The sequence below is a fragment of the Capra hircus genome, chromosome 22 (genome assembly GCF_001704415.2).
Source record: "Capra hircus breed San Clemente chromosome 22, ASM170441v1, whole genome shotgun sequence".
Lineage (NCBI taxonomy): Eukaryota > Metazoa > Chordata > Mammalia > Artiodactyla > Bovidae > Capra > Capra hircus.
In genome coordinates this window covers 9,581,371-9,606,830 of record NC_030829.1, presented here as the reverse complement: position 1 = coordinate 9,606,830, position 25,460 = coordinate 9,581,371, and the positions used below count along the sequence as shown (strand labels likewise).

The following is a 25,460-nucleotide window of genomic DNA, read 5'->3' as shown; positions in this document are numbered from 1 at the left end:
CACTGTGGCTGTGCAGTGAACTCAGGATACTGAAAATTATCATGCCTACATAAAGAACTCAATGGCAATATGCTAATAAATTGTAAGCATCATAATGATAAAATAATTATAGTAATAATACTGTAATATTGTAATAATTTAGAAAAGGATGCAGGTGGCCCCTCAGTGGAAAGATAGATGAGACTGAGTCACGCTCAATTAAGCATTTGAAAAAATGTGAAACTCAACATGCACCAGTGGAATTTTTTTAGAAAGCAAATTTGTGAATGGGATTTCATATAGAAATGTTGCCAATTAAATTTTCAAACAGTCGGCACTTCCATGTGGTTCAGTGGTTAAGATATCGCCTTCCAGTGCGGAGGGTACAAGTCTGATTCCTGGGTGGGGAGTCAAGATCTCACATGGCTCATGGCCAAAGAACCAAACCATAAAAGAGAAGCCGTATTGTACCAAATTCAAAGAAGATTTTAAAAATGGTCCAAAAAAAAAAAAATCTTAATTTTTTTTTTTTTTTACCAACAATCATCCATGACAGCTTGCTATTTCTTTACTATATGGATCTTTTCTTTCAAAGCAAGCTGCTAATAAAATGAATGATACTAAACTTACCAACTATCAGTGGTTTTTTCCTTTCTAAATGGGTATTTATGAAATAGTGATAGTCCCATAAAGATATGGTTGTCTAGAAGAGGAGTAATTAAAATCTCAGTGGTAGGCACTGTCCCATATGCAGTGAAAATGAGCAAATCTTCCAAAAACGGTTGTTCTCTTTCCACTTAAACTGTTGGGAGCAGAACTGGCCAGCTAATTGTCTGTTCCCTGGAACAGGCAATTCCTTCCATAGATTCAAAGAGAGAAGGCCAAGGGGTGAGGGCCTGGGAAAAAAGAAGAAATACAAAGGAGAGGGGCAAGATTCTACCTACTTAAAGCAGTGGAGGACCTAAGTCTCAGCTCCACCTCCATCCTCCCCATCCTTTATGCCCAGCCCCACCCCGCCCCACAGGAATGCATGGCACCTAGCAGGGTGTGAGCCTGGCGCTGGCTGCGTTTGTCTCGGTTAGGCATCAGAAAGGCAAGACGGTGGCTGGTGGAGTCAGAAACCATGTAAGTGAATGGAAAAGTCATTCTTATGAAGACAGAAGTCTTGGGATACATCCCGAGTAACCTGGAGATGACAGGGGAGCCCATGCTGACTTGAACACTGACGTTTAAGAACTGCTAAGCAGGGACTTCCTTGGCAGTTCAGTGGCAAAGACCCTGAGCTCCCACTGCAAGTGGCCCAGGTTTGATCCCTGGTCAGAGAACTAGGATCCCACGTGCTACAACTGAGAGTTCACATGTTATAGCTGAAAAGATCTCGAGTGCCACAAACAGAAAAAAAAAGATCCTGAATGCCACAACTACGAACCAGTGCAGTCAAAAACAAAAACAAAAACAAAAACAAAAAACAACTGCTAGGCCTCGAGTTTTATTTAAGGGGTAGGATGCGACTGCTACTACTGAGTGTTTGGAAAACATGGACTTAAAAGATCCTATATCAGGCAAAAAGGAGGGGTTCATGATGTCCTTAACCATAGCTACTGGGCAGTTTGATATAAGAATAAACAGCATGGTAAACTTCAAGAGATGAATGGAAAAATCTAAAATTCCATAGCAGGACAGAGAAGTCCCCTCTTGATAATAAAGACAGGAAGAACTAAAGCTAATTCAAATATTGCAATATGCATGGGAAAACACTTGGCTTTGAAACAAATAAATTAGTTTCTAATTATGAAACCTGGCTTCTTTACAAACATTGTTTTCTCTGCTTGGAGTGAGCTATTGAGGCAATTATGAATAAAAGTATTTTCTTATCATGGAAGAAGTGATGGCAAATTAGTTTATAAATATTTAGCAGTTATGCAGTCAAGCCAATAAAAAAGAACACATTTTATTGTCCATCATACTGATTAGAGTCCTGAAATAGTGTTAAAATTAGGTTATGTTTTCCTCATTGGGAACTTCAGATATAATACTGTTATGTAATCCATTTCCCTCTCAGGAGTCTAATGGGTTCAAGTCAGGTTTGAATTCGGGTTTGGTCCTTGTGAAATGAAGAGGAAATTAGAATTCAGTCCCTGAGATCACCAAAAATCTGATTCTGGAGCCTGGTTTACTGGAATGGCTGCCAACAGAGTCATCAACAGAAATGGATATTTATGAAAATCAGGTTTCTCCAACTTGTGCCTGGCAGACCCAGCTGGAAGCACATGTGCTTGGTCCTGTTTCTCTGTGGACTGGTTTCACTGAGACCTGGAGCAGTAAAGAGCTAAATGACATTTAACCTCAATTGCGAGCATTTAATGCTTACATCATTATAGTAACAACAAAGAAATAAACTGCTACTATAAAATAAGCAGAATAAAAAAAATCTCATCTCTTGGTGAGCCTCCACAAGTTCCTTGTAATATTTCCTTGCACCTTAAAAAAAAAGTGTGTGTGTGTGCGTGTGTGTGTGTGTGTGTGTGTGTATATATATATATATATATATATATATATATATATAGAGAGAGAGAGAGAGAGAGAGAGAGAGAGAGAGAGCTTCCCAATTTCATTTTTGGAAATGGGTTTATGATGCATTACAATTTACACAAATAAAAGTCTCAGAGAGCATTGCATCTCTAAAGCATGAAGATAACTTATTGTTCTGGCAAATGATAAAGCTGCTTACAGTGGCAGCTTTGATTTATTGAAGCAATTCACATACACTTGGAAAGTATATAAGCTTTGCCTCTGCCCACAAAGGGCACATTTGAGCTGGGTAGGACACACCAGTGATGAATTACAGACCAGATCCAACTGAAGGCAACTGGCACATCAAATGCCTAAAGGCTCCAAATTATAGCAAGAATGTGTTTTCCATGGTAATCCCTCACATGCAGTGGCATCTATGGTAGGCAAGGAAACAAATCAGGGCCTCTCTGTTTTATTTCATGACAGTGTTTTCTAGTAACAAAGCTTCTCTTGTTTTTTTTTTTTTTTATCAGTAGAGAGACTGGCATCCCCACACTTATCCAATATTAGTTTAGGCGTGTGTGCCCTTAAAACTACAACTGGTTACCAATTGGTTCCAGAATGAAACTTGGCAGAGCCATGTACCCAAACACCCAGTTTCCTCTTTGAAGAAGAGAAACATGACTCCAGCTATATGACCCACATTTGAAATCTAGAAAGTTAAACCCCTAAGGGGAGATCACGGGGTAGAAGATTTCACCGCACTGGATCTTAGACAGTCCCCCTTCACAGGAAAGAGGTACCTGAGGATAGAAAGTCTTCAGAATCAGTGCCCATTTCTTCTGCAGGCTCAGTGAGGTCCCCAGAGTGACATGACTCATCAGTCACTGTGACCTGGGTATCAGGCACTTAGTCCCCACAATCTCAGCCATCTCCTCTCATTACTGCATTAACCACGGTTGAGCCAGTGCTGGGATCCCCTTCACTTTGCAGATGAGAACACCGAGGTAGAATGGTTAAGTCGTCACCAAGGTCACACAGCTATAAAGGCTGTGTAAAGCCAGGTCATCTAACTCCTCAGTTCGTATTTCTAACCCTTCCACTATATAGGACACATTACTTCTGCATCGTAATTATGGAGGCTGCTCTGTTTTAAAGGGCTAATTTTTATCTTTTCCATCTTTCTCATTTTTGATCTCAGTAGGAGGAAACTACTTACCCTCAATTAATTGAATAAGTACTGAAAGCACTTTCCTTGCATTTGCATTCTATGTCACCCCTTTTGTTTCTTGGAGTGGCTGAGCTTTGTTCCTTGGCAAGAAAGCATGCAAAATTGCACCCCAGCTGACAAGAAGGATGGGTGATTGATTTTCAGTGCACTGATGCTTCACTTAGGGAATAAAAGGAAGGAATCAGGGCAAAAGAGAACCCAGTTAACTACTTGTTACAGTGTTTCTGTACTAAAGCTTTTTCTTCTTAGCTAAGCTTCTTAGCTATCACTCAGAATCAGTCTTAGACATGTCTCTAACAAGCTCTGTTATCACTCTTCTCAATCCAAGTCAGAGCAGAGGGAAAAAAAAGGAGGCGAAAGCAATCCTGCTCAGAATCTGACATTCTGACAGACATAACTCAGCAGGAAGAAGTGTAGTCTTGGGATAGGGTAAGAACAATGCGGTGTTCAGTGACTCTATTCTATTTCATCAGGTGGGAAAGTGAAATTACTTCTGCACAATTTCTATCCAAAATTTAAAATCAGTTGCTAAAAAGGATAATTTTCTCCCTTTTTTAAAAAGAACTAATCTAAGTATAATTTTCCCTACCCTTCAGCAATAGTACATACATGAGACAATAATGTATTTCTCATGATTTAAAATCCTGATGCTGTGGCTTTGTATTTAGCCAACAGAAGAAAGAGAATTACTTCAGATTCTGACAAACAAAGAGGTTTTGGAAATAACAAGTGTTCAAGCTCCTTGCCATAACTTCAAAATACTTAAAAAAAAATCCACTCTTGACTCTGTAAACCTATGTTTACATGTATATGGATTTTGATCTTTCATATACAAACAAGAGAAATTAACATTCTTGTAAAAGTGGTAGAATTACATTTGTTTCTCTACAAACATTTAGAAAACTAAACTGCATATATATTATATATATATGCAAACAGAAAACTAAAGCCCCATCCCCCCAATATTATCTAAGGTCTCTTTTTCGCCCAGTAATTCTGAGTTTCTCCTGATCTCTTTTGTGACCAAATAAAACTGTGCTTGAGAGAGTCACCTGAGTTGGGGATGAGGGTGTAACACTTTCTGAGATCAATTGCTGACTTCTACACACTGTATCCAATTGCTATCTCCCCACGGGCAGAAGATCCAAATATACCCAAAGGGCATGCATCAGCCCTTGGAGAGACAACAAATGAGAGTCCACGGAAGACAAAAACTGCTAAATCTGTTGCCACACCACTCTGTGTTGGTTACATCTGTTACACTTCTAGTGCAAGCCATCAGCCTTTAAAATCAAAGCCACCATATCACAAATAAACATGTCTAAAAATGTTCTTATTTATCATGTAAAAGTATGCATATAAGACAGCTCTAATCTTTCTTGACAAGTATGTCTAAGAAGGACTCACACTATTCTTTTTCATCAAACTCAGGGAGTTGGTGATGGACAGGGAGGCCTGGTGTGCTGTAGTCCATGGGGTTGCAAAGAGTCAGACACAACCAAGCGACTGAACTGAACTATATATATACTATATATAGATATAGTGTATATATATATATATATATTTTTTTTTTTTAGCTTACCCACTAAAGTTAAAGCATTCACCATATTCTTTCATGGGACCAGAATAGACACTAACATTTAATTTCCTAAAACAAGTGAATTTCTTTTAAAAATGTACCTTAAAAAAAAATTATTTATCTTTGGCTGCACTGGGTCTTCACTGCCGTCTGAGCTTTTCCCTAGTTGCGGCAAGCAGGGGCTATTCTGCGCTGTGGTGTGAGGGCTTCTCATTGCAGTGTCTCTTGTGGAGAAGGGCTCTAGGGTGCAGAGGCTTCAGTAGTTGTGGCATACAGGCTTAGCTGCTCCACGGCAAGTGGGATCTTCCCGGACTAGGGGTCACCTGTGTTGGCGGGTGGATTCTTTACAGCTGAGATACCAGGGAGGCCCCGAAAATATACCTTTTTATTTTAATGATCCTTAGCAAATCAACCTCTTCTGAAGATCCTATTTGAACAACAGAATAGTCATTCAGAAAATTTTACTGTTGAAGAACAATTTCTGAATGCTTCCACGGATATCAGACAGTGATGAAAAAATCTGAAATAATACCCCTTACCACACACTTTCTATACTGGGACTGGGGATTTGCCCCTACCTAGGCCTCTGCATTGTTAGTTATGACTTCAAACTCAAGGTCAATGTACTATATTCACTTCTATCAAACGTACTAGGGACTTCCCTGGTGGTCCAAGGGTTAGTAATCTGCCCTGCAATGCAGGGGACACAGGTTTGATCCCTGGTCAGGAAACTAAGCTCTCACAGGCTATGGAGCTACTAAGCCCATATAATTTAACTACTGAATCTGTGCACTGCAACAGAAGATCCCTCATGATGCAAGGATGTCCCGAGTGCCGTGTCTAAGACCCAATACAGCCAAATAAATAAATATATAACATTTTTAAAAAATGCATTCGATTTTATGGTGATCCCTAAAGGACTTGTGGTTGCCAAATGAGAATTGCTGGGTTGCCATTTTAATACTGGATGCTTTCTATGTAGTTCCATCACATTTGGTAAAGCTCTCTTCCTTCATAAAGGGAAAACATGGGGAAGGAAGTCAACACCCGCCCCCTTGCTCTTCATAAGGCACGCCACTGAAAGGCAGGTGGATGCTACAAGCTGCTGTTCAGTTGCTAAGTCCTGTCCGACTCTGCAACCCAAAGGACAGCAGCATGCCAGGCTTCCCTGTCCTTCACCATTTCCTGGTGTTTGCTCAAACTCATATCCATTGAGTTGATGATACCATCCAACCATCTCATCCTCTTGCCCTTAATCTTTCCCAGCATCAGGGTCTTTTCCAATGAGTCGGCTCTTTGCATCAGGTGCCCAAATATTGGAGCTTCAGCTTCAGTACCAGTCCTTCCAAAGAAAATTCAGGGTTGATTTCCTTTAGGATGGACTGGTTTGGTCTCTGCACTGTCCAAGGGACTCTCAAGAGTCTTCTCCAGCACCCCAGTTCAAAAGGATCAATTCTTTGTTGCTCAGCTTTCTTTATGGTCCAACTCTCATATCTGTACATGATTACTGGAAAAACCATAGCTTTGACAATATGGACCTTTGTCAGCAAAGTGATATCACTGCTTTTTAATATGCTATCTAGGTTTGTCATAGCTTTTCTTACAAAGCCTTTTAAACACCATCAAGCCTTTTAAACACTGATATCAGATGCAGAACATGCAGTCCTAGGCAGGATTTCCTCCACGGGACTGCAAGTCACACCATGTTGGTGACTCCCTGATGGGCTGTGCTGAGGCTAGGCAAGCAGACCACCTCCCACTAAGAGTCCCGTTGGGATGGGTGGGAATGATGAAAGCAGAAGAATCCTTAATCAGAGTCACCAGCACATTAATACAACAAAAGTATGTCAGTTAATTCTATTAGAGAATTTCTGATAGGTTGCCTCACCCCTCACTGTGTGATTTAAAAAAGACATACAGCACCACTAATCTTAGAACTGTGTCCCTGGGATTTTTCTTCTACCAGATCTAAGTGTTTGGGTCTCTATTTGTGTCTGCTACTGAGGCCTCTGATTCACTTCTCCAGTGATTATTTCAGAAAGATTTCAGGACTTCACTGGTGGTCCACTGGTTAGGAACCTGCCTGCCAATGCAGGGCACACAGGTTCACTCCCTGATCCAGGAAGATCCCACATGCTGTGGAGTCACTAAGCCCGTGAGTCACAACTATTAAGCCTGTGCTCTAGAGCTCAGACCTGCACCTACTGAAGCCAGTGCTCCCAGAGCCCAAGTTCTGCAAGAAGAGAAGCCACTGGAATGAGGAGCCCACACACCCTGACTAGACAGTAGCCCCCTCTCGCTGCAACTGGAGAAAAGTCCGAGCAGCGATGAAGACCCAGTGCAGACAAAAACAAACTAAAAGAAACCCCCATTAACTGAAAAAAACAACAGATTTCAGAGCACCTGGTCTGAATGAGCATAAGAATCCGTAACCATAAGAATCCGTAACCATAAGAATCCGTAACATTTAGTGAAAGAAGTCCTTGAGGGAGATGACCCCTCCCCACTAGAACTGAGCAATTCTGGGAATGATGTTGTTTTAGAGTTTATTTGGCTCCAGGGGTCAGTTCTGATTTTGAACTTCCGGCCATCAACACAACACTAAACTCAGACTTCACAAAACTGCAACAACATGCAGGTCTTTAAATTAGGGTTAAACTGGACATTGAGAACCGTCTTTTCCAACATTTGGTCTTATCATTTTAGGAAATGTTGCCATTTGTTCATTTAAAAATATTGACTATGTGCCTGCTATGTGAGGTTTACATTGACACAACTGGTCCCCACTGGCAGTAAGAGGTCAAGGATGCTTTTCTTCTCCAGCCCTTTAGCCTTCATGAATCCAATACTGATCAGGCTCAGGCGGTAAAAAATCTGCCTGCAATGCGAGAGACCTGGGTTGGGAAGATCCTCTGGAGGAGGGCATGGCAACCCACTCTAGTACTCTTGCCTGGACAGAATCCCATGGACAGAGGAGCCTGGCGGCTACAGTCCACGCGGTCGCAAAGAGTTGGAGACGACTGAGCGACTAAGCACGGCACAAAGAGTGAGAGAAAACGTGTGAGGATCTGAAGATCCCAGACTGAGGGCTCTAATATTCTAACAGCCGGATAGTACCACGCCTGTGGGTCACACGGGAACAGCGTTCCGTATGTACACAGACACAGTGCCTGTTGCCAACCTCAGTGATTGAACGTGAAGAGCAAATAGGTAAATGCCGAGAAACGGTATCAGCATCTCCTTAACAGCATCACAAATATCACTTTTACAAGGTTCAAAGTATAGTCTATCTTCATTATTAACACAAATATTTTCCATGACAGAATATCTCTGTAATTTTAACTAATTTTCTTTTTTTTTTTTATCATCTACTATCTATCAGGTTGACCAAAAAGTTCATTTGGATTTTCCTGTAATACCTTATGGAAAAACTCAAATGAAATTTTTGGACAACCCAATATCTATCCATCTATCTACTTATTTAAATTTTTATTTTATACTGGAATATAGTTATTTCTCTGTAATTACAGTTTAAAATAGGTGAAGAGATAATTACTGGAAAAATTTATGTGGAGTAATAATGATGTATTCCATATGTGTGTACATGTGGGTGGTGAGTGTGTCTGTGTGCGTAGCTGTTAATAGTTTTTGATTTGCATGTTGAGGACACTGTGTTATTTAAACATGTTATAAAATCACAACAGATCTGAGCAGATGTCTGGGTGGGGGTGCAAGTGGCTTCCTTGTGGGATGACACCAGGCCTGTGTCTCCAAATATCACTGAATTTCTGCCTGGTTTTATTAGGGGCTCAATGAATAAACGCCTGATTACAAAACCACTTGGAAATTAACAAAACTCATGATACACCTGAACAAACTTGTTGGGCATTAACATTATTGGTGGCTGCAGTGCTAATCTTTCCAGGCTCTACATACTGGAAATTCACAGTATTTTAGTTTCTACTTTCCACCATTTAATAATAAAAAGTAATACTGGTTCTTAATTCTACTTAGTTTTCCCTCAGAGAAGATTAAAATATGCTCCACAAAGACATATTAGAGGGACTTCCCTGAAGCTCCAGTGGCTAAAACTCTGAGTTTCCAATGCAGTGGGCCTGGGTTTGATCCCTAGTCAGGGGACTAGGGATCCCACATGCCGCAGCTAAAGATCCTGCATGCCACAGTTGAGACCCAGTACAGCCAAATAAATAATTTTTAAAAAATCCCAATAAACAGACTAGAACACTAACTCTGCTGACAATCTTGATGGGCTACCTCCCTGGACACCAAGGAGGAGGAGGAGGCGGTGCAGAGGGCTGTTGCCCAATAGGAAGTTCCTGGGTTCACGGGAGCAGTGACTGTATAACTGTATCCTATTATTGTATTAAAAAAAAAAAAACACTCAGGAAGGCACAGAGGTCACGTGACTAGTTTATAAGTAGCTTTGCCTTATAAGCAGTCAGGAGGGAAGGGATAGTTGTATATATCTTCCCTGGTGGCTAAGATGGTAAAGAATCTGCCTGCAATGTAGGAGACCTGGGCTCAAGCCCTAGGTGGGGAAGATCCCCTGGAGAAGCAAATGCCTATCCACTCCAGTATTCTTTCCTGGAGAATTCCATGGGCAAAGGAGTCTGGCGGGCTACGGTTTATGGGGTTGCAAAGGGTCAGACGCAACTGAGCGACTAACACTTTCACTTTCAGCATACACGTATGATCCACGGGCTGATTGACTTTGTCGTGCAGCAGAGTCTGACACACTGACACAGCATTATAAAGCAGTTATACTCCAGTTTAAAAAAGTAAAAACAAAAAAGAAAATGCTGGTCACTTTGTCATGCACCTTGCTTACTCTAACTCTTCATCTTAACAATCATCTCTGAACACATCCCTCAATCTAGAGAAAGCCCACGTATGCTACATCTGACAGGATTTTTGACAACGCAGACATCTTGGAAGATATGGGTGGAAATCTCCCCCAGTTTGAACCCGATGGTATTCCTGCTCATGAGGATTGTTTAGAACATAGAGAAGGAAATAAACATCAGAGGAATTCTTAACGTAGATTAACTTTAGGGCAACTGTTCTTAAAGATTAATGGCCTATTAATTGCTTGAGAATGCATTTTGCAAAAGCTGATCTGTCTGAGCTTTAGAATCAGTAGCACTTAGCTAAAATTAAAAAAAAAAAAAAAAAAGCTTTTGAAGAAACGTACCCTCCTACAAAAGCAGAGTATTCCTGGGGGAGAGGTGGTTCCCAGCCTGCAGTAACTCAGGAAAATCCAGTTATCTGTACTTTTGATAAGCTCCCCTCCCCATTCTAATGCAGAGGGACCATCTCCTGAGACACAGTGATTTAGGAATGATGAACGCGCCTTTTTCCAATGGATAATTCCCAACATATCAACACCTCTCCTGAAGAAGAATCTAATAGCCCAATTCCATGATGGGGTCTTTAGAATCTTTAAAGTTTCAAATTGCTTTCACAATGCTTCTGAATCTTTCCAGGTACATAATAGCATCCTAATAAATCAATGAAATTCATCTCAAGCCCCTTGAAGAGAAGGAGACATCAAATTCCCAGCTGATTTATTTTTCTACTTCCTGTTTCAACTTGCATGCCTGTTAGCTCCCAAAATAAAGCCATCTGCAGTGATTTCACAGAGGTTCTGGTTTGCCTGGAGCCTCTTACATCCCCTCCACCCTACAGGGGCTTCTGCTGCAAACGTAGCAGAAACAGCCAGATGGTGGTTGCCTTGTACAAGCACTGGCTGTCACCACCAGGCAAATGGACACGATTCAAGTAGCCGGTCTTCCCGACAGTCCTGTGGACCCTGGGGGCCACCAGTGAGAGCTGGGACAGGAAGAGAGCTCGTGGGATGCTGCGAGCGGGCGTTACTGATTCACATCATTTACAGTCAGTTACTGTCACCACAAACCAACAACAAACACAACAACAACAAAGGAGGGGAAAAGAAAAAGAAAGCTTTGGGTGTCTTTTTAACTCTGTGTTTCACAGCCTCTTGAATAAACCCCGGCATATCCTCTCGGGTTTTTTAATCTCTATCTATCAATACGCACAGGGACAATGTGATGTTTAATACATGCCATCTAGTTCCAGAAGGTATAATGCAGTTCCTGCAACATTAGAGGAGCTCCAAATGGGAAGTAACACATGATCACTGTTTTTGTTCTGGTTAATTCTAGCCGGTGATGGGGAAAACGATCCGGTGTGTTAGTGCTTATTGACAGTGTTCTGAGAACTCCTTGGAAAAACGCACTCATTTTCTACACTTACTGTGTTCTTGTTTTATTTTGGCAGCACCACGCGGCATGGAGGATCTTAGTTCCTGGGCCAGGGATTGAACCTGCACCCCTTGCAGTGGGGGCACAGAGTCTTAACCACTGGGTCGCCAGGGAAGTTCCTGCACTTAGTATCTTTTTTTCAATCCTTCACTTTAGAAAGAATGGGCAGATTTCTGCAAGGAGAGAGACTTCAGAAGAAACCAACTTGTCAAAAACCTGACCTTGCACTTCCAGCCTCTAGAAAGGGAGAAGTAAATTCCAGTTCTTTATGGTACACACACACACAGACACACACATACAGACACACACACACACAACACATACAACATACACACACACACGGCAGATACTAATTCTCTCTCTCTTTTTTTTTTTGCTACTTGTGCTGAATACTTGTTCCTGAATAAGAGACAATAAATCTCTTGGCAAACACTTACATTCCTGAAGTTCCAAACTGAACAGGTGGTTCAATTACCTGGAAAAAGAAGCCAAAGGCCGCAACACACTAAATATCCTTCCACAGCTGACAAACTCAGCAGCCCCAGAATTTAGAAATCAACAATTACATGTGCATACTCTCCGTCATTGTTCTGAGGAAGGAAAAACACAGCGAAGAGGGACGGAGTGGGTTAGGAAGAGGGCGAGTTTGGAATGTAGGCTGATATGGGATTACTGACTTCCTGGGACACTGAGAGAGTTTAGGACTGAAAATCACATCAGCTGGTTCCCATACCTACTGAATGATGTCCCTGGAATCAGACTTCCTAGGTTCATCTACCTATTGATACAAATTCACATGTCAGTATTTGTCTTGCCATTTTTAACACAGGGAGAAAAGCATTTTGAGCTCATGGGAACTTTTTTAGAAGCATACTTAGTATGTCATAAGTTCTGCCAAATTAATACAATAATTTTCACACCAGCCATCATATCCTTCCAGAATTTATTAAAAAAACCTATTATGCAAATTCATAATTGAAAATAAATGTAAAGATAAGTGTTGCCAGTCATTTAAATTCAGTTTATATGGATGAACACATTCATGTACGTGGGCATACACATACAAACATACACACAAACTCCTTAAAAGCCCATTTCCTTTTCTCTGTTTGCATTTCTAGAAAATACCAGCTAAGGGCAATAATGAAACAATTCCCATTCACAGATGAAGTATTTTCATTAATGGGAAGAGCGAGCAAGTGATTGGTAGTGGGGGGTCAATGGCTGAACATGTGGAGGAGAGCAAGGAGTCTTGTCTCAAGTTTAGTTTCTATGCCTGATGAACAGCAGTGCCAAGGGGCCCCAAGGAAGGAGGTAGGGAGCACATGTTTTCATGCTTTTTCCCCCAGGTTCTAGTTGCCAAGGAAACTGTCTCCTTTGTGTGGCACATCCCAGAGATGCTCGAGGTTGACTCCAACCCTGGAATATGTGAGCTCCTTGAATTGTGTCATTTTAACAATGGGAAATTAAAAAGACAAGATTGCTTGACAGAAGGTAGAGAAATACCCTGAAATTTCTGTGAAGCCCTCCCTGTCTGGGGAGAGAAGAGCAAAGCCAATAAAAACAGTCTGTTTTGAAATAGTCCTGGGATGTGGAATTTTAAAAATAGATAGATAAGAGAGACATTTGAAGGCTTTAATTCCCCCATTACATATGCTTTCATATTTAATTTCATTTATTATTATTTTTTAATTGAAGAGGAAATGAGAAGTGCAAGAACCATTCTGGGAAATAGTCCATGTTGTAACTGTTGTTACTATGAAAGATATTTTGGGATGTTTGGGGTTCTCTTGGGTGTTCCCAGGTGACTAAGGCAAGGCTGAACCTACAAGGTTGGAAGCAGGATGATTCATTATTGCTATCAAAATCATGCCACACACCACACTATTATAATTAAATTTTAAATATTCATTTGTTTGCTGCCAGTATGTACAACTATAATTACTTCCTGTATTGTATCCATAGTTTGCAACAATGTTAAACTCACTCACTAGCTCTAGTTTGTAGACTGTCTTGAATTTTTTATTTAAACATGCACGCCAGGACTTCCCTGGTGCTCCAAGGGTTAAGAATTCACCTTCCAATGCAGAGGACTCAGGTATGATTCCTGGTTAGGGAACGAATTTTCCACACACCACAGAGCTTAAGTCCGAGCAACACAACTACGGAGCCCACACACCATAAGATCTGACGTAGCCAAAAAATAAAACATTAAAAAAAATAGCAAATGTGCATGTTCATCTGCAAATACCGTTTTGCATAGAAATACAGTGTTGCAGAACTGAGAATCAGTCTACATGCAAGTAAAACAATAAGGTGTTTTCAATAAATAAAAATGCAGTATTAAGAAGAAACTGTCATGATCTATGATTATCTGCCTATATACAACAAGCATATGCATAAGTTCAAAGGCAGAAAAAGAGAGGCCCCAAAAAAAAAAAAAAAAGAACCTGTTCTGTTAGCAAGGAGTTTTTGTGTCTTTCAAAAAATTCTTTTCCTGTAAGTACTGTGCTGTTTTTACAGTTTATAAAAAGTTATACATTCTAAATAAAATGACAAAAATTACCTCTAGGACTGAAAATTGCCACAATTTTCAGCTAGACAGGAGCTTAACTCTTTGATTTATCTTTTGTCCTTGGATTGTTCTTTTTGACTAGCTTCCCAGTAAAAACAGAGCGTTTCCTCCAAGACAGACCTAGTTGGTATCAATTGAGTGTTAGGTAGGTAGAAGAGGAAAAAGGAGTTCAAAATAGTCATGGCTAAAAGACAAAGAAGGGGAAAGCCCGCGAAGTAGACAAAGGAAGGTCCAAGGACCAGAGTGAGGACCTCAGGTAAAACAAACAGCACTCCTGGCTGGCCCAGCTTACATAGGGAGCCCAGGGGAGGAGGAAAAACATAAAAAGAGGAGCCAAAACCGGCCGAGGACTTTTCCCTTCTTTGTCTTTTAGCCACCACTGTTTTGGACTCCTTTTTCCTCTTTTAACTACCTAGCATGAGGAAGCCAAGGTGTTCATCAAAATTCATCAAAGAGTAACCCAAGCCCTTTGACCTCTATCATATAAAATTAATACCACACAGACCAGTTAACACGGTCCATGCAAAGATGAATCATCAGAGTGATAGTTATCTCTGCATTGTTTTCCTTGGGAAAGAAATGCACACAATCCCACCTGGAGCTAAGTCTGATGCATCCTACTACGTGTTCTTACATCCCCTTGAAATGTGTACTCCACTGCAGTAGCCTGTATTTTGGGGGGAGGCGCTCTTCTGACTCCTCTTTCTGCCATTTATTTCTTGCTCTTGAAACAGTTATGACCCACAATGGCTCATAAAAAGTTCAGTGGTGCTGGACCTACTCCAAAAATAAAAACAAAAAAGCAACAGATTAAGAGCATCTGGGAAAAAATAAAAAATGCAGTTTTAATGAGTCTCTAGGCGCCTGTGAGGAAATGGTGTGGGAATCAGGGAGAAGATGTCAGTGGGCGATTAGGGATTGGCGGCTGTCCTCGAAGGCCATCGCTGCAGCCAGGGAAGATGGGCTGACAATCGTGAAGAGAACCTGGAGGCAACCATGCAGGGGACTGTGGCCATTTCAGGGGCTGAACAAGAGTATGGGTGTGAAGCCCATTGCACGCTGCTCTTGCAATGAAGAGCTGTGCAAAACTGCCTCTACCGTGGAATCTTGCTGTTACAAGTGAGTTAGTGATCCTGCTTGAAAGCAGGCAACTCTCATCTGCTTTAAAGAGGGTATGTGAGCCACTGTGCGTCTTTGAGAATTATACCAATTTTATGAGCCTCCTGTCATCCTGCAGCCTTCCTGGGTTACAGTCACTGCTGTCTGGATCCAGAGCTATCAGGTTTATGAGGCATCCTGTGGACAGAGGGGCCAGCTTTGGCAATTCAAAGCTGAAGGGGGTGATTACAGGGCTTGCGCTACTGGTCTGAGGAAGGGGCAAGCTAGGATGTCATGAATAAAGTAAGTCTATGCTGAATGGCTTGGCTGAATTTATATATATATATATATGTATGTCCCACGATTCATGGGGTCATAAAGAGTCGGACTCGACTGAGCGACTGAACTGAACTGAACTGATACATATATATGGTGTCCCTAAAGAAATAGTCTCATCTGAAGACAGAGGAAAGAAGAAAGAATTTTAGTATTAGTTGCTCAGTTGTGTCCGACTCTTTGCGACTCCATGGACTGTAGGCCGCCAGGCTCCTCTGTCCATAGAATTCTCCAGGCAAGAATACTGGAGGGGGTTGCCATTTCCTCCTCCAGGGTATTCTCCCAACTCAGGGATTGAACCTGGGTCTCCTGCACTGAAGCTAAATTCTTTACCACTGAGCCACCTGGGAAGAGGAGCCTATTTCAGGGCTACTTCCTTTGAGATAGTGTCTTTTGATGTTAGTGATTTGCACAGATTTCTATTCAAAACTAGAAAAACATCAACAATGTTAAGCAATAGTGAACTCCTTGGAAATGACAAATTTAAACACTAGGCTAATAATCTTTTCTGTGGGTACCATGTTAGCTTGGAATTTGGAAAGCATGATATAAACAACATAATTCAAGATGCTGTTCACTGTTTCATCACCACAAATTTCTAAGTGAAATCAATCCCCGAAGGCTCATTTGATGCTGGCTCTAGGGACGGCACTGGAGACAAAAGCTAGTCTGGTATGTTTCATGCTCTGCTTTGGAACGTAGGGAAAATCCAGCTCATTTTTCTGAATCATCTGAATGTTAGATTGTGGATGTCTTTGGGGAAAAGCAGTGTCCTATCCCTGAGTGACTGAACTGAACTGAACTGAGTGTCCTATCCCTTAATGGCAAGGGATGTGTAGAGTGGAAAGAAATGAGATTGAAAAACTAAAGTAAAGGGGGAAATGCAGACAATGAACACATGAGATGTAAGAACAAGCACCCAGAGTTTGCAGGGAAAAGTCTTATTTAATACAAGGGAAAATGGAAAGGAAAACAAGTGACAAACAGGAGAGACTGACTGTTTATGTAAAGTTAAGAATTAAAGCTAGAAAACAGGGACTTCCCTGGTGGCCCGTGGTTAAGATGCTGCACTTCCACTGAAGTGGACGTGGGTTCAATCCCTGGTCGGGGAACTAAGATCACACATGCCGTGCGGCCAAAAAGTAAATATTTAAAAAATAAATTAATAAAAGTAAAGATGGAAAATAAAATAAGAAAATAGATTTAGGGATGGGAAGGAAACGGAGCCCAGGAAGAATGAAAAAGAAATATTTTCTAAAGAAAAATGCAGCTGAAAAAGGAAGTCATTTGTAGATCTACGTGACAGCTGACAGCAGAAATTGTTGGCAACCAATTTGTAAGAAATAAAAAGATGCAGCACCCAAAAAGGGAGGGTCAAGACTATGTATGGCACAAAACATCTTAAATTCTCTTAATTTACTTTGGCTTTATACCATCAGGTAAATCTGACACCTTGGAACAAGTAGTTTGGGTACTCTGGATATCACTATTGTGTTCATATCCTCTTAGGACAATCACACATGAAAGATGTTAGAGTTTTCAAAAATCAGTATTTGTGTGCTTTTCTGGCCACAATTCTTTCCTTATCATCCTCTAATCTGACTCTTTTTTTCTTTAACAGGCAATGTTTCCCACGTTCTGTTGCAGAAGGTAAAGAAAAGAGATAATGTTATGATCTGTCTTACGATCTTTACAGAAAAGCAGAAAGTCTGTCACAGTCATGTTTAACTGTGCTACAGATGCATATATTAACACCAAAGGTACATAAAACGCAAAGTGTTAAAGCAACTATTTCAAGCATGTTGAATAAATTCTTTTATCATGACCTGCTGGACAGAGGGACCTGGCCGTCTGTATTGCTTTCCAAACTGGTAAGATTTTCAGACCCAAAAACAGCACGATTCCTATCATCGCTTCTAATAGTGTTAACCTTTCCCAGAATCCCGGCTTCACACTTCTCATTCCTATTTCTGCAAATGGAATAATTGGACCAATTAATGAAAGAAGCACACGAACATTTCCATAGAAACCTTTTCCAGACTGATATTTTCGGAACAGCATGTTCCACAAGGATTTATCCATGTGACTTCCTCTGATGTTAACAGAAATCAGACAATTAAATTCTCCTGTAACTCTTTTATAATTTACCCCCTCTGCTCTTAGGAAGACAAAAATGCAGACATCCAAAGTGCAATCACGTCCTTAGAGTTGTCAAGTGTAAAAATTTTTGCATCCCTTCTCTGAGTGATTACTGGTTATATATTCTTTCTTAAATTAAAAAAAAAGATTAATGAGGTTTTAAATATTAAAATGTATGGAAATTATATGAAGGGTAATTAGGAAAATAGTTCTTTTTTCAAAAGAATAATCATCAAATTTGGGAAAAAAATTTAAGATAAAAAGAGAAGGTCCCAATTTCTATAAATGAGCATCTCGTATTGGTCACACCAGTCAACCACATTCTTTCTTTATCTCTGATCTCTGATGCTCCGTCTCCTCAGCTTAGCCAATCCTGAGAGGGAAAGAAGTCAAGATGAGGAATATCATCCTAAGAGCAAAGACGGAGAAAATGTTTTTCAAGATAAAACCCTTCTCAATTACATTGATACTGACTGCTTCATAAGCAAGGCTAAAAGGACAGGAGTCACTGTCAAGTTCAATCAACTGTTCTGGTTAAATAAATTTATAGACTCCATTAAGGTGCATTTTTCCCCATCCCAAATGCATTTCAGAACAACATTGAAGAGGCAATAATCTTCCTTCTCAGTAGGAGCTGTTAATAGGAACAATATGCTATTGCAACAAGAAATATTACTCCTTAAAGAAAGAAAAAACTAAGACGTTGCTTTTCCTATCAGGAAAGCAGCACAGGCTTTGGTTTATCTTCAGATATACACAGGTCACAGATAATTCTATCTTCCTGCCAGGAACGCCATCCAACCCCATTCCACTGTTGTACATCCAGAAGGCAACTAAAATGATTCAAGGAAAGCCCTGCCACTGCCAAAGGGTGATGTGGGTAGGTTTCCAGGGCCTGGTTATTCCCTGCCATCTGAATACTATCAAAACTACTCACATGTGTGACTTTTGATGGGAGCATTATTACTTTATAGACAGTCCCAAATTGCTCAGTATATGGAAATCCAAATAGGGGACTCCCCCAGTGGCTCAGACAGTAAAGAATCCGCCTGCAGTGTGGGAGACCTGGGTTCGATCCCTGGGTGGGGAAGATCCCCTGGAAGAAGGCATGGCAACCCACTCTAGTATTCTTGCCTGGAGAATCCCATGGACAGAGGAGCCTGGCGGGCTATAGTCCATGGGGTCGTGAAGAGTCTGACCATGACTGGGCAACTAAGCACAGCACTGGTGGTCCAGTGGTTAAGACACCATGCTTCCACTGCAGGGGGCGTGGGTTAGATCCCTGGTCAGGGAACTAAGATCCCACATGCTATGCAGCACCGCCGAAACCAAACAAACAAATACAAAGAAAATCCAAATTTACGGTATCCCCGAATATGGATCTATGACATAGTCCTTGGCCATTTAAACTTTGAAAAAATGTGTATATTTGTTTGTTGAAGTGGATTGGTTGGTTAGGCTGTCTTACACTTGATTTCATAACACTGAATTACTATGATCTTTTGATGATTAAATTGGAGGGGTGAAAAGTGACAGTGAAAGTCGCTCAGTCATGTCTGGAAGGGTGAGCAGTTTTCATTTAATATTTTAAACCTTCATATATTTTTCTCTCACTCACGCGTACATGCTCCCTGGTCCTGATGAGAGAGACTCCACATTCGGCAGGAGATTGATCTTTGGTTTCCTCATCTAGCAAAACTGAGTGTTTAACTTCCATTTTCATTTCTATCGGTACCATCTAAATTTCATGATGGCTGATGAGCTGAGTGTAAGATAAAGTCCAAGTGAGGTTTACCTTAAATACTAATGAAAAAAAATGAACCAAGTTAAAAAACTTCTAAAGACCTCCACCATTTCCTCCTGCAAGAAATCCCAACTTTCCTATCACAAGGCAGGGTGGAGTCTCACCAGCCCAACACAGAGTCCTGAGTAGAGCAGAAGTAAATTAGGTAAGCCTGCAGAAGCCCCACAAAAGCTGCAGGGGGTTTTGCAATACGATATAAGTGTGTTAAGATTTTCATTATTTTCTTTTGAACTACAGTTTTAAAAGTAAAACACTGTCCTGGAAAGCGCTCTATGAAATCGGTTTTTATCCAAAATGCCTCATTTAGCAGATGGTTTGGAGCAGAAGAATGTGGGAGAGGAAAAGGATTTAAAAAGTAGAAGTGAGAAGCATCTCCACAATTGTCAGAATCCACCTCAAATGACCCACAGGAGTTAGAATCTAGTCTAATTTAAGATTCCAGCAAGTTTCATGTTTTTTTTCCCCCTTTCTTCTCTGAAGCCATCCATGTTCTCTTCCTATTGTTCTATTTTTTTAAGTTTTTAAATTTTTAATTGGCAGATAACTGTTTTACAATATTGTGTTAGTTTATTTTCATGACAATCAAGAATACAGAATCTTCTGCTCTGTCAAGCAAAGCAAACCACTGGACTGTCCCTTGTAAATCAATTAGCTTTGCGATTTTTATACCTAGACCTAAAGTCATATTACCGCCACTAAGCAATAGGGTTGAAAGCCTGGTGTGTGAGAGACATGGCAGCAGCTTATAGAAGACCTTACCCAAACTCCACCGGTCAAAGGGCCTTTCCCTTCCAGACTATGGACTGGAATTTCTATGGAATGCCTCCAGCTTCTTTTAGAGAAGGAAGAACTTCTTGTTTATTTGGGAAAGGAACCAACATGCTCCATATAGCTATAGACCTCCCTCCATCCTTAGACTTCAGGGGTATGGGGTTGGGGGTGGGGGAAACCTTTGTCTTGAGATTCATTTCAGGACTTTAGGGAGTCTTATAGTTGGAGTAGTGAATCTCCACCTCTCAGCAACAGACAGAATGAGCAAATAAAAAATCAGCAAAATTATAGAAGAGCTGAACAACAAAATAAATAGGATTTGATTGAAATGTATGGAACATTCCACCTAACAACAACAGAATACCCATTTTTTTCAAGTGTTTAAAGGAGCATTCACCAAGAGAGACCATATCCTGGGCTATAAAACCAAACTCAACAATTTTATAAGAACTGAAATCAATTATAGTTTTTGACAATAATGAAGTAAGTCTAGAATCAATAACAGAAATACAACAGGGAAATCTCCAAACATTTGCACATTAAACAACACACTTCTAAATAAACCATGGGTCAAAGAGGAAATCTCCAAGAAAAGAAAAAATACATATAAATGAATGAAAATATGACATATAAAACTATGTGGGACACAGCCAAAGTGGACTTGACAATGAAACTTAGAACATTAAAATCTTACATTAGAAAAGAACAAAGGTTTTAAATCAATAATCCAACTTCCTACCTCAAAAAAACTATAAAAAGTAGAGCAAAATAGCGCTAAAATAAGTAAAAGGAAGAAAGTAAGAGCAGAAATCAATAAAATTGAAAATAAAAAATAGAGAAAATTAATGAAACAAAGAGGCAGTTCTTTGATAAGATCAATAAAATCGATAAATTTAGCAAGATTGTCTGATTCTTTGAGACCCGGTGGATGGTAGCCTGCCTGCCAGGCTCCTCTGTTCATGGAATTTTCCAGGCAAGAATACTGGAGTGGGATGCCATTTCCTTCTCCAGGGGATCTTCCAAACTCACGAATTTAACCCAAGACTCCTACATTGCACGTAGACTCTTTCTCAGTTGAGCCACCAGGGAAGCTCTTAAGAAAATTAAGAGAATTTAAAAATTATCATTATCAAGGTAGAACAAGATATCACAACATATTCTGCAGCTATTAAAAAAATAATAAAGGAGGGACTTCCCTAGTGGTTCAGTGGTTAAGAATCTGCCTTGCAATGCGGAGGATGCAGGTTCAATCCCTGGTTGGAAGCTAAGATTCCACATGCCACAGGGCAACTAAGCCTGTGGGCCTCAACTACTGAGCCTGCACAGACATCTCGAGATGCCCGCATGCCATGACAAAGAACTCCTGAGTTGCAACAAAGACCCAGTGTAGCCAAAAAAAAAAAAAAAGAAAGAAAAGAAAAATAAAGGAATAATAAAGAACTACGGACAACTTTATAGCCATAAATTCTACAATTTAGAAGAAATGGGCCAATTCTTCAGCAACCACAAACTACCCAAGCTCAGCAAAGATAAAATGGATAATTGGAATAGTCTTATAACCATAATGAATTTATAATGAAAAAGTTCCACACATTATTTTCAAATAGAAAACAAAATATTTCTGATTCTACAAATTCCCAGGCTCTGACAGTTTCACTGGAGAATTCTAACAAACATTTAAAGAAGATTTAGTACCAGCTTGACACATTTGGACCAGCAAACAGAAGAGCAGGAAATACTTTTTAATTTATTTTATGAAACCAGCAGTACTCTAATACCAAAATTAGGATGTATTCATTCCCAAATGCCTAGTTAGGAAGGTATATGGGGCTTTACAAGCTCATTTTTGTTGCTTTTAGGACATGCCCAAGATCTTGGAGAACCAAGAACGAAGGTATATGTACATATATTTTGCTTTTTAAGTCAACTGAAAAGGGAATTTGGAATTGGAGATGTGATCTGAAAGGAACTCTTATTTTTTTCCTTCCCAATGTGTGATTCCTATGCAGATGTCTCAGCTGCTCCCTGCCATTTGTTCCTGACCAGCTCTGCAAAATAACATGGAAGCCCATGTGAGTTGGGAGGCAAGAGTCCAGGTTTTCAAGCTGTTCTGCTGTTAAGCCCACTTGTGTACTTAGAGAATTAGTTATATGTTATCCGCCTTGGTAACATGCTGGCTTAGTTACCAGTGTGTTAATTTCTATAGGCTCATCCACACCAGGAAGTAAAGGCAAAACCAGCAAGTGCATTTATGCTGTTATGACAAACTGGTTAACACACAGCCTTAGGAGGCTTTCTCTGTCAGAGTCCACCGATGCAGCAACTCCCCCAAATAACTCGCCATGTCCCTTTGGGAAGTCGCTGTTGGTGCCACTAAGCTCGGCAAAAAGCTTCCCAGCTGTAGGGTCCTAGGGCCCCTTCTACCAACAGGGAGCCATCACTGAGCTGTGTTCCTTGGGTTTAATTAGCAGAGGTGATTCTCAGGGAGATCACCAGCTGCCCTGCCAAACACTCAGAAAATTCAGGAGAGGTGGAAAATGCTGGGGAATGTTAGGCCTGACGTCCGGTGTGCTCGCTGAACTAGAAGCTCAGGGCCCGCACGTGCACACTATGTTATCAATTTCAAGGATGATGCTGTGCATGTATCATTTCGGCATTTCTCATCTCTCCACCCCAACAGACACATTAGCTGCCTCTCACTTCCTTGACACCTGAAGCACCAGCTGCTATTTTGAGCAAGATACTGACTTAGAATGCCTTCTTTTAATTACGTGTCATTATCTCGCCTTGGGGTGGCAGTTCCCTGGTGATGTGGCGCCATGGGACAAGTCAGAGCCACTGGGTTTTCATAAATGCTACCAGTTAGGTCTCCCTGAGATGGGGAGAGTGGTTTCTGCATCCCCAAATTCTCCCACATTGTTTAAAAAAGAAGAAACAAAGGTCACATGGATTCTCCTTTGTGTTGACATGCATCAGTGAAGGCAGTTGGGAGTCCGACAGTTGTTCTAAAAATCTTATTCTGTTACCTAGTTAATACATTAATCCAACTTATTCAGCCCCTCACACAGACCCAGAGCTCACAGTGCAATTGACTCCTGCCCTCTGGATCTGCATTCTTGTATGTAAACTATACCCTAATACAGGACTAACATATCCTTCAGAAAACTCTCAAACAGTGGCACTCAACTAAAAATTTTAAAATTCTTATAATTAGATACTGACATCTTTCTTCTTTTAAAGGCATCAGTAACCAAAAGGGAAACTTTGCTATAGTCTCTGGACCAAGAGCTAGAAGATTATAAATTAACTCTTTGATAAACATGAGCAGACAAAAAAAAAAAGATGGTTCAGAATGCAAACAACACATCACTAGAGACTGTATCTAAATTCACAGCAGTTACCACCAGCTTGAAAGAGATAACATTTTCCAACAAGGAGAGAAAATATGGCCAAACACCACCTATCTTAAAATAACTAATAATTAGAAATCCTTTAGTGCTCTCATTACTGCAAAAGTGTCAATTCAGAGGTCAAAATCTATTCTTTCTGAAACTGACACAGTGTTGAAAACAAGGCAAAGTCTGGTTGCCTGCTATACATGTCCCTATCTTCTCCCACAGAAGTTAAGTAGGTCGTGAGATGAATTAAAGAACAGAGAGCCACTCCCAACAGAGTTAATAAATGATTTTCCCAACTGACAAAACGCCAGCCCCACCAGCATGAGTATTCCCCTGGTGGGGATTTGCACTCATTCTTGGGAAAGATGCTGCTTTTGGTCACAACGTACAAAAGCTGTGTATTTCCTGTATATTTCCCACCCCCACGTCTCACACGTTACAGAGGCACATACACAGATCCAGTGCGGCAGCCGGAGGACGGATGAGATCACGTGCTCTAACACGCCGCCCTACTCACGGAAGTCGGGGGCCCCCAGCCAGGGGGTCTTCAGCAGGACCATCGGCAGCTTCCCCCACTCTGTGGGCAGCGGGAGGGACACTCGTGTGACCCCACCGCAGGGCCCTCGCACCTGCTGGCTTCCTGCTGCCGTTGGGGTGGCGGCGTCCCGTCAGGAGTGTGACACAGTAGGGAAAGAGACCGGTTCACTGTGAGACCTGCTACTCACTCTCGGACAGTGCCTCGGCCCCCCTTCCCACTGCACAGTGGCTGCCGCAGGTGGTGGATGGCCCTCCAGACCGTGAGCCCGGGTCCGAGTCCCATGGGGACACAGGCTGAGGTGTCAGTAACCTTCTCAAGCCACTGCATTTTTTTATGGTGCAACAGAAACAACCTAACATGGTTCCCTAGCCTTAGGAACAGGGGAAGAGTCTCTTTAGGTTTAAAATGGGTGGGGGATAGTATGAACTAGGAAGATGGGGAGGTGGTTGGCTCTCAGCTGTCAGAGAAACTAAGAGGGTCCCCAAGTCAGTTATGCACACCGTGTTTCACATGCATGCTGGGGAGGCTGGGTAACATGAGTTTCACCTCGTGGGACCTGTCACTTTTCCACACAGAGTTAATCAAACGCTCCGTTATCTTCCGCGGGGAAGGGGAATGAGCTGATTTGAACTATGAAGCTTGGATGCTCATCCAGAGAGGACAGCTGAGAGATGTATGTGCAAAATAACTGAGCTGGAGGAGGAAATGGGCAACAGATTCCAAGTACCTGCTGGCTGCGCCGTCGGCGGTATTTGCTGGCTCCTCTGAGCACTGAACTGAACCGAGGCCATGGGCCGGTACTGCTGTGTGGTTGAGGTAGGGTACTGACCAGACGGATAATAATACACGGGCATCTGGGGAAGGAAGAGGACAATGGCAGGACGTGAGGGCTGCAAATGGAGTAATGTTTTTAAACATAAAATACATTGTCATCTTATGACATAACGTGAATACAGTAAATTGCAAAGATGGCCACCCTGCCTACATGCATATGCATTGAGTGAAAGTTGCTCAGCTGTGTCCGACTCTGTGAGCCTATGGACTGTAGCCCACCAGACTCCTCTGTCCATGGAATTCTCCAGGCCATAATACTGGACTGGGTAGCTGTTCCCTTCTCCAGGGGATCTTCCCAACACAGAGATCAAGCTCAGATCTCCTGCATGGCAGGAGGCCTCTTTACCATCTAAACCACCAGA

General features: G+C 41.3%; 1 protein-coding gene across 3 annotated transcripts in view; it reads right to left on the bottom strand.

The window, feature by feature from the left end:
* ARPP21 (cAMP regulated phosphoprotein 21) overlaps positions 1 to 25,460 on the bottom strand; it is a 162,832-nt gene that overhangs the window by 28,743 nt on the left and 108,629 nt on the right. For all 3 annotated transcript variants that reach the window (XM_018038254.1, XM_018038253.1, XM_018038255.1), the window contains one exon: positions 24,992 to 25,118. In XM_018038254.1, coding sequence (XP_017893743.1) covers positions 24,992 to 25,118 — 127 coding nt within the window. The remainder of the gene's footprint in view (positions 1 to 24,991; positions 25,119 to 25,460) is intronic.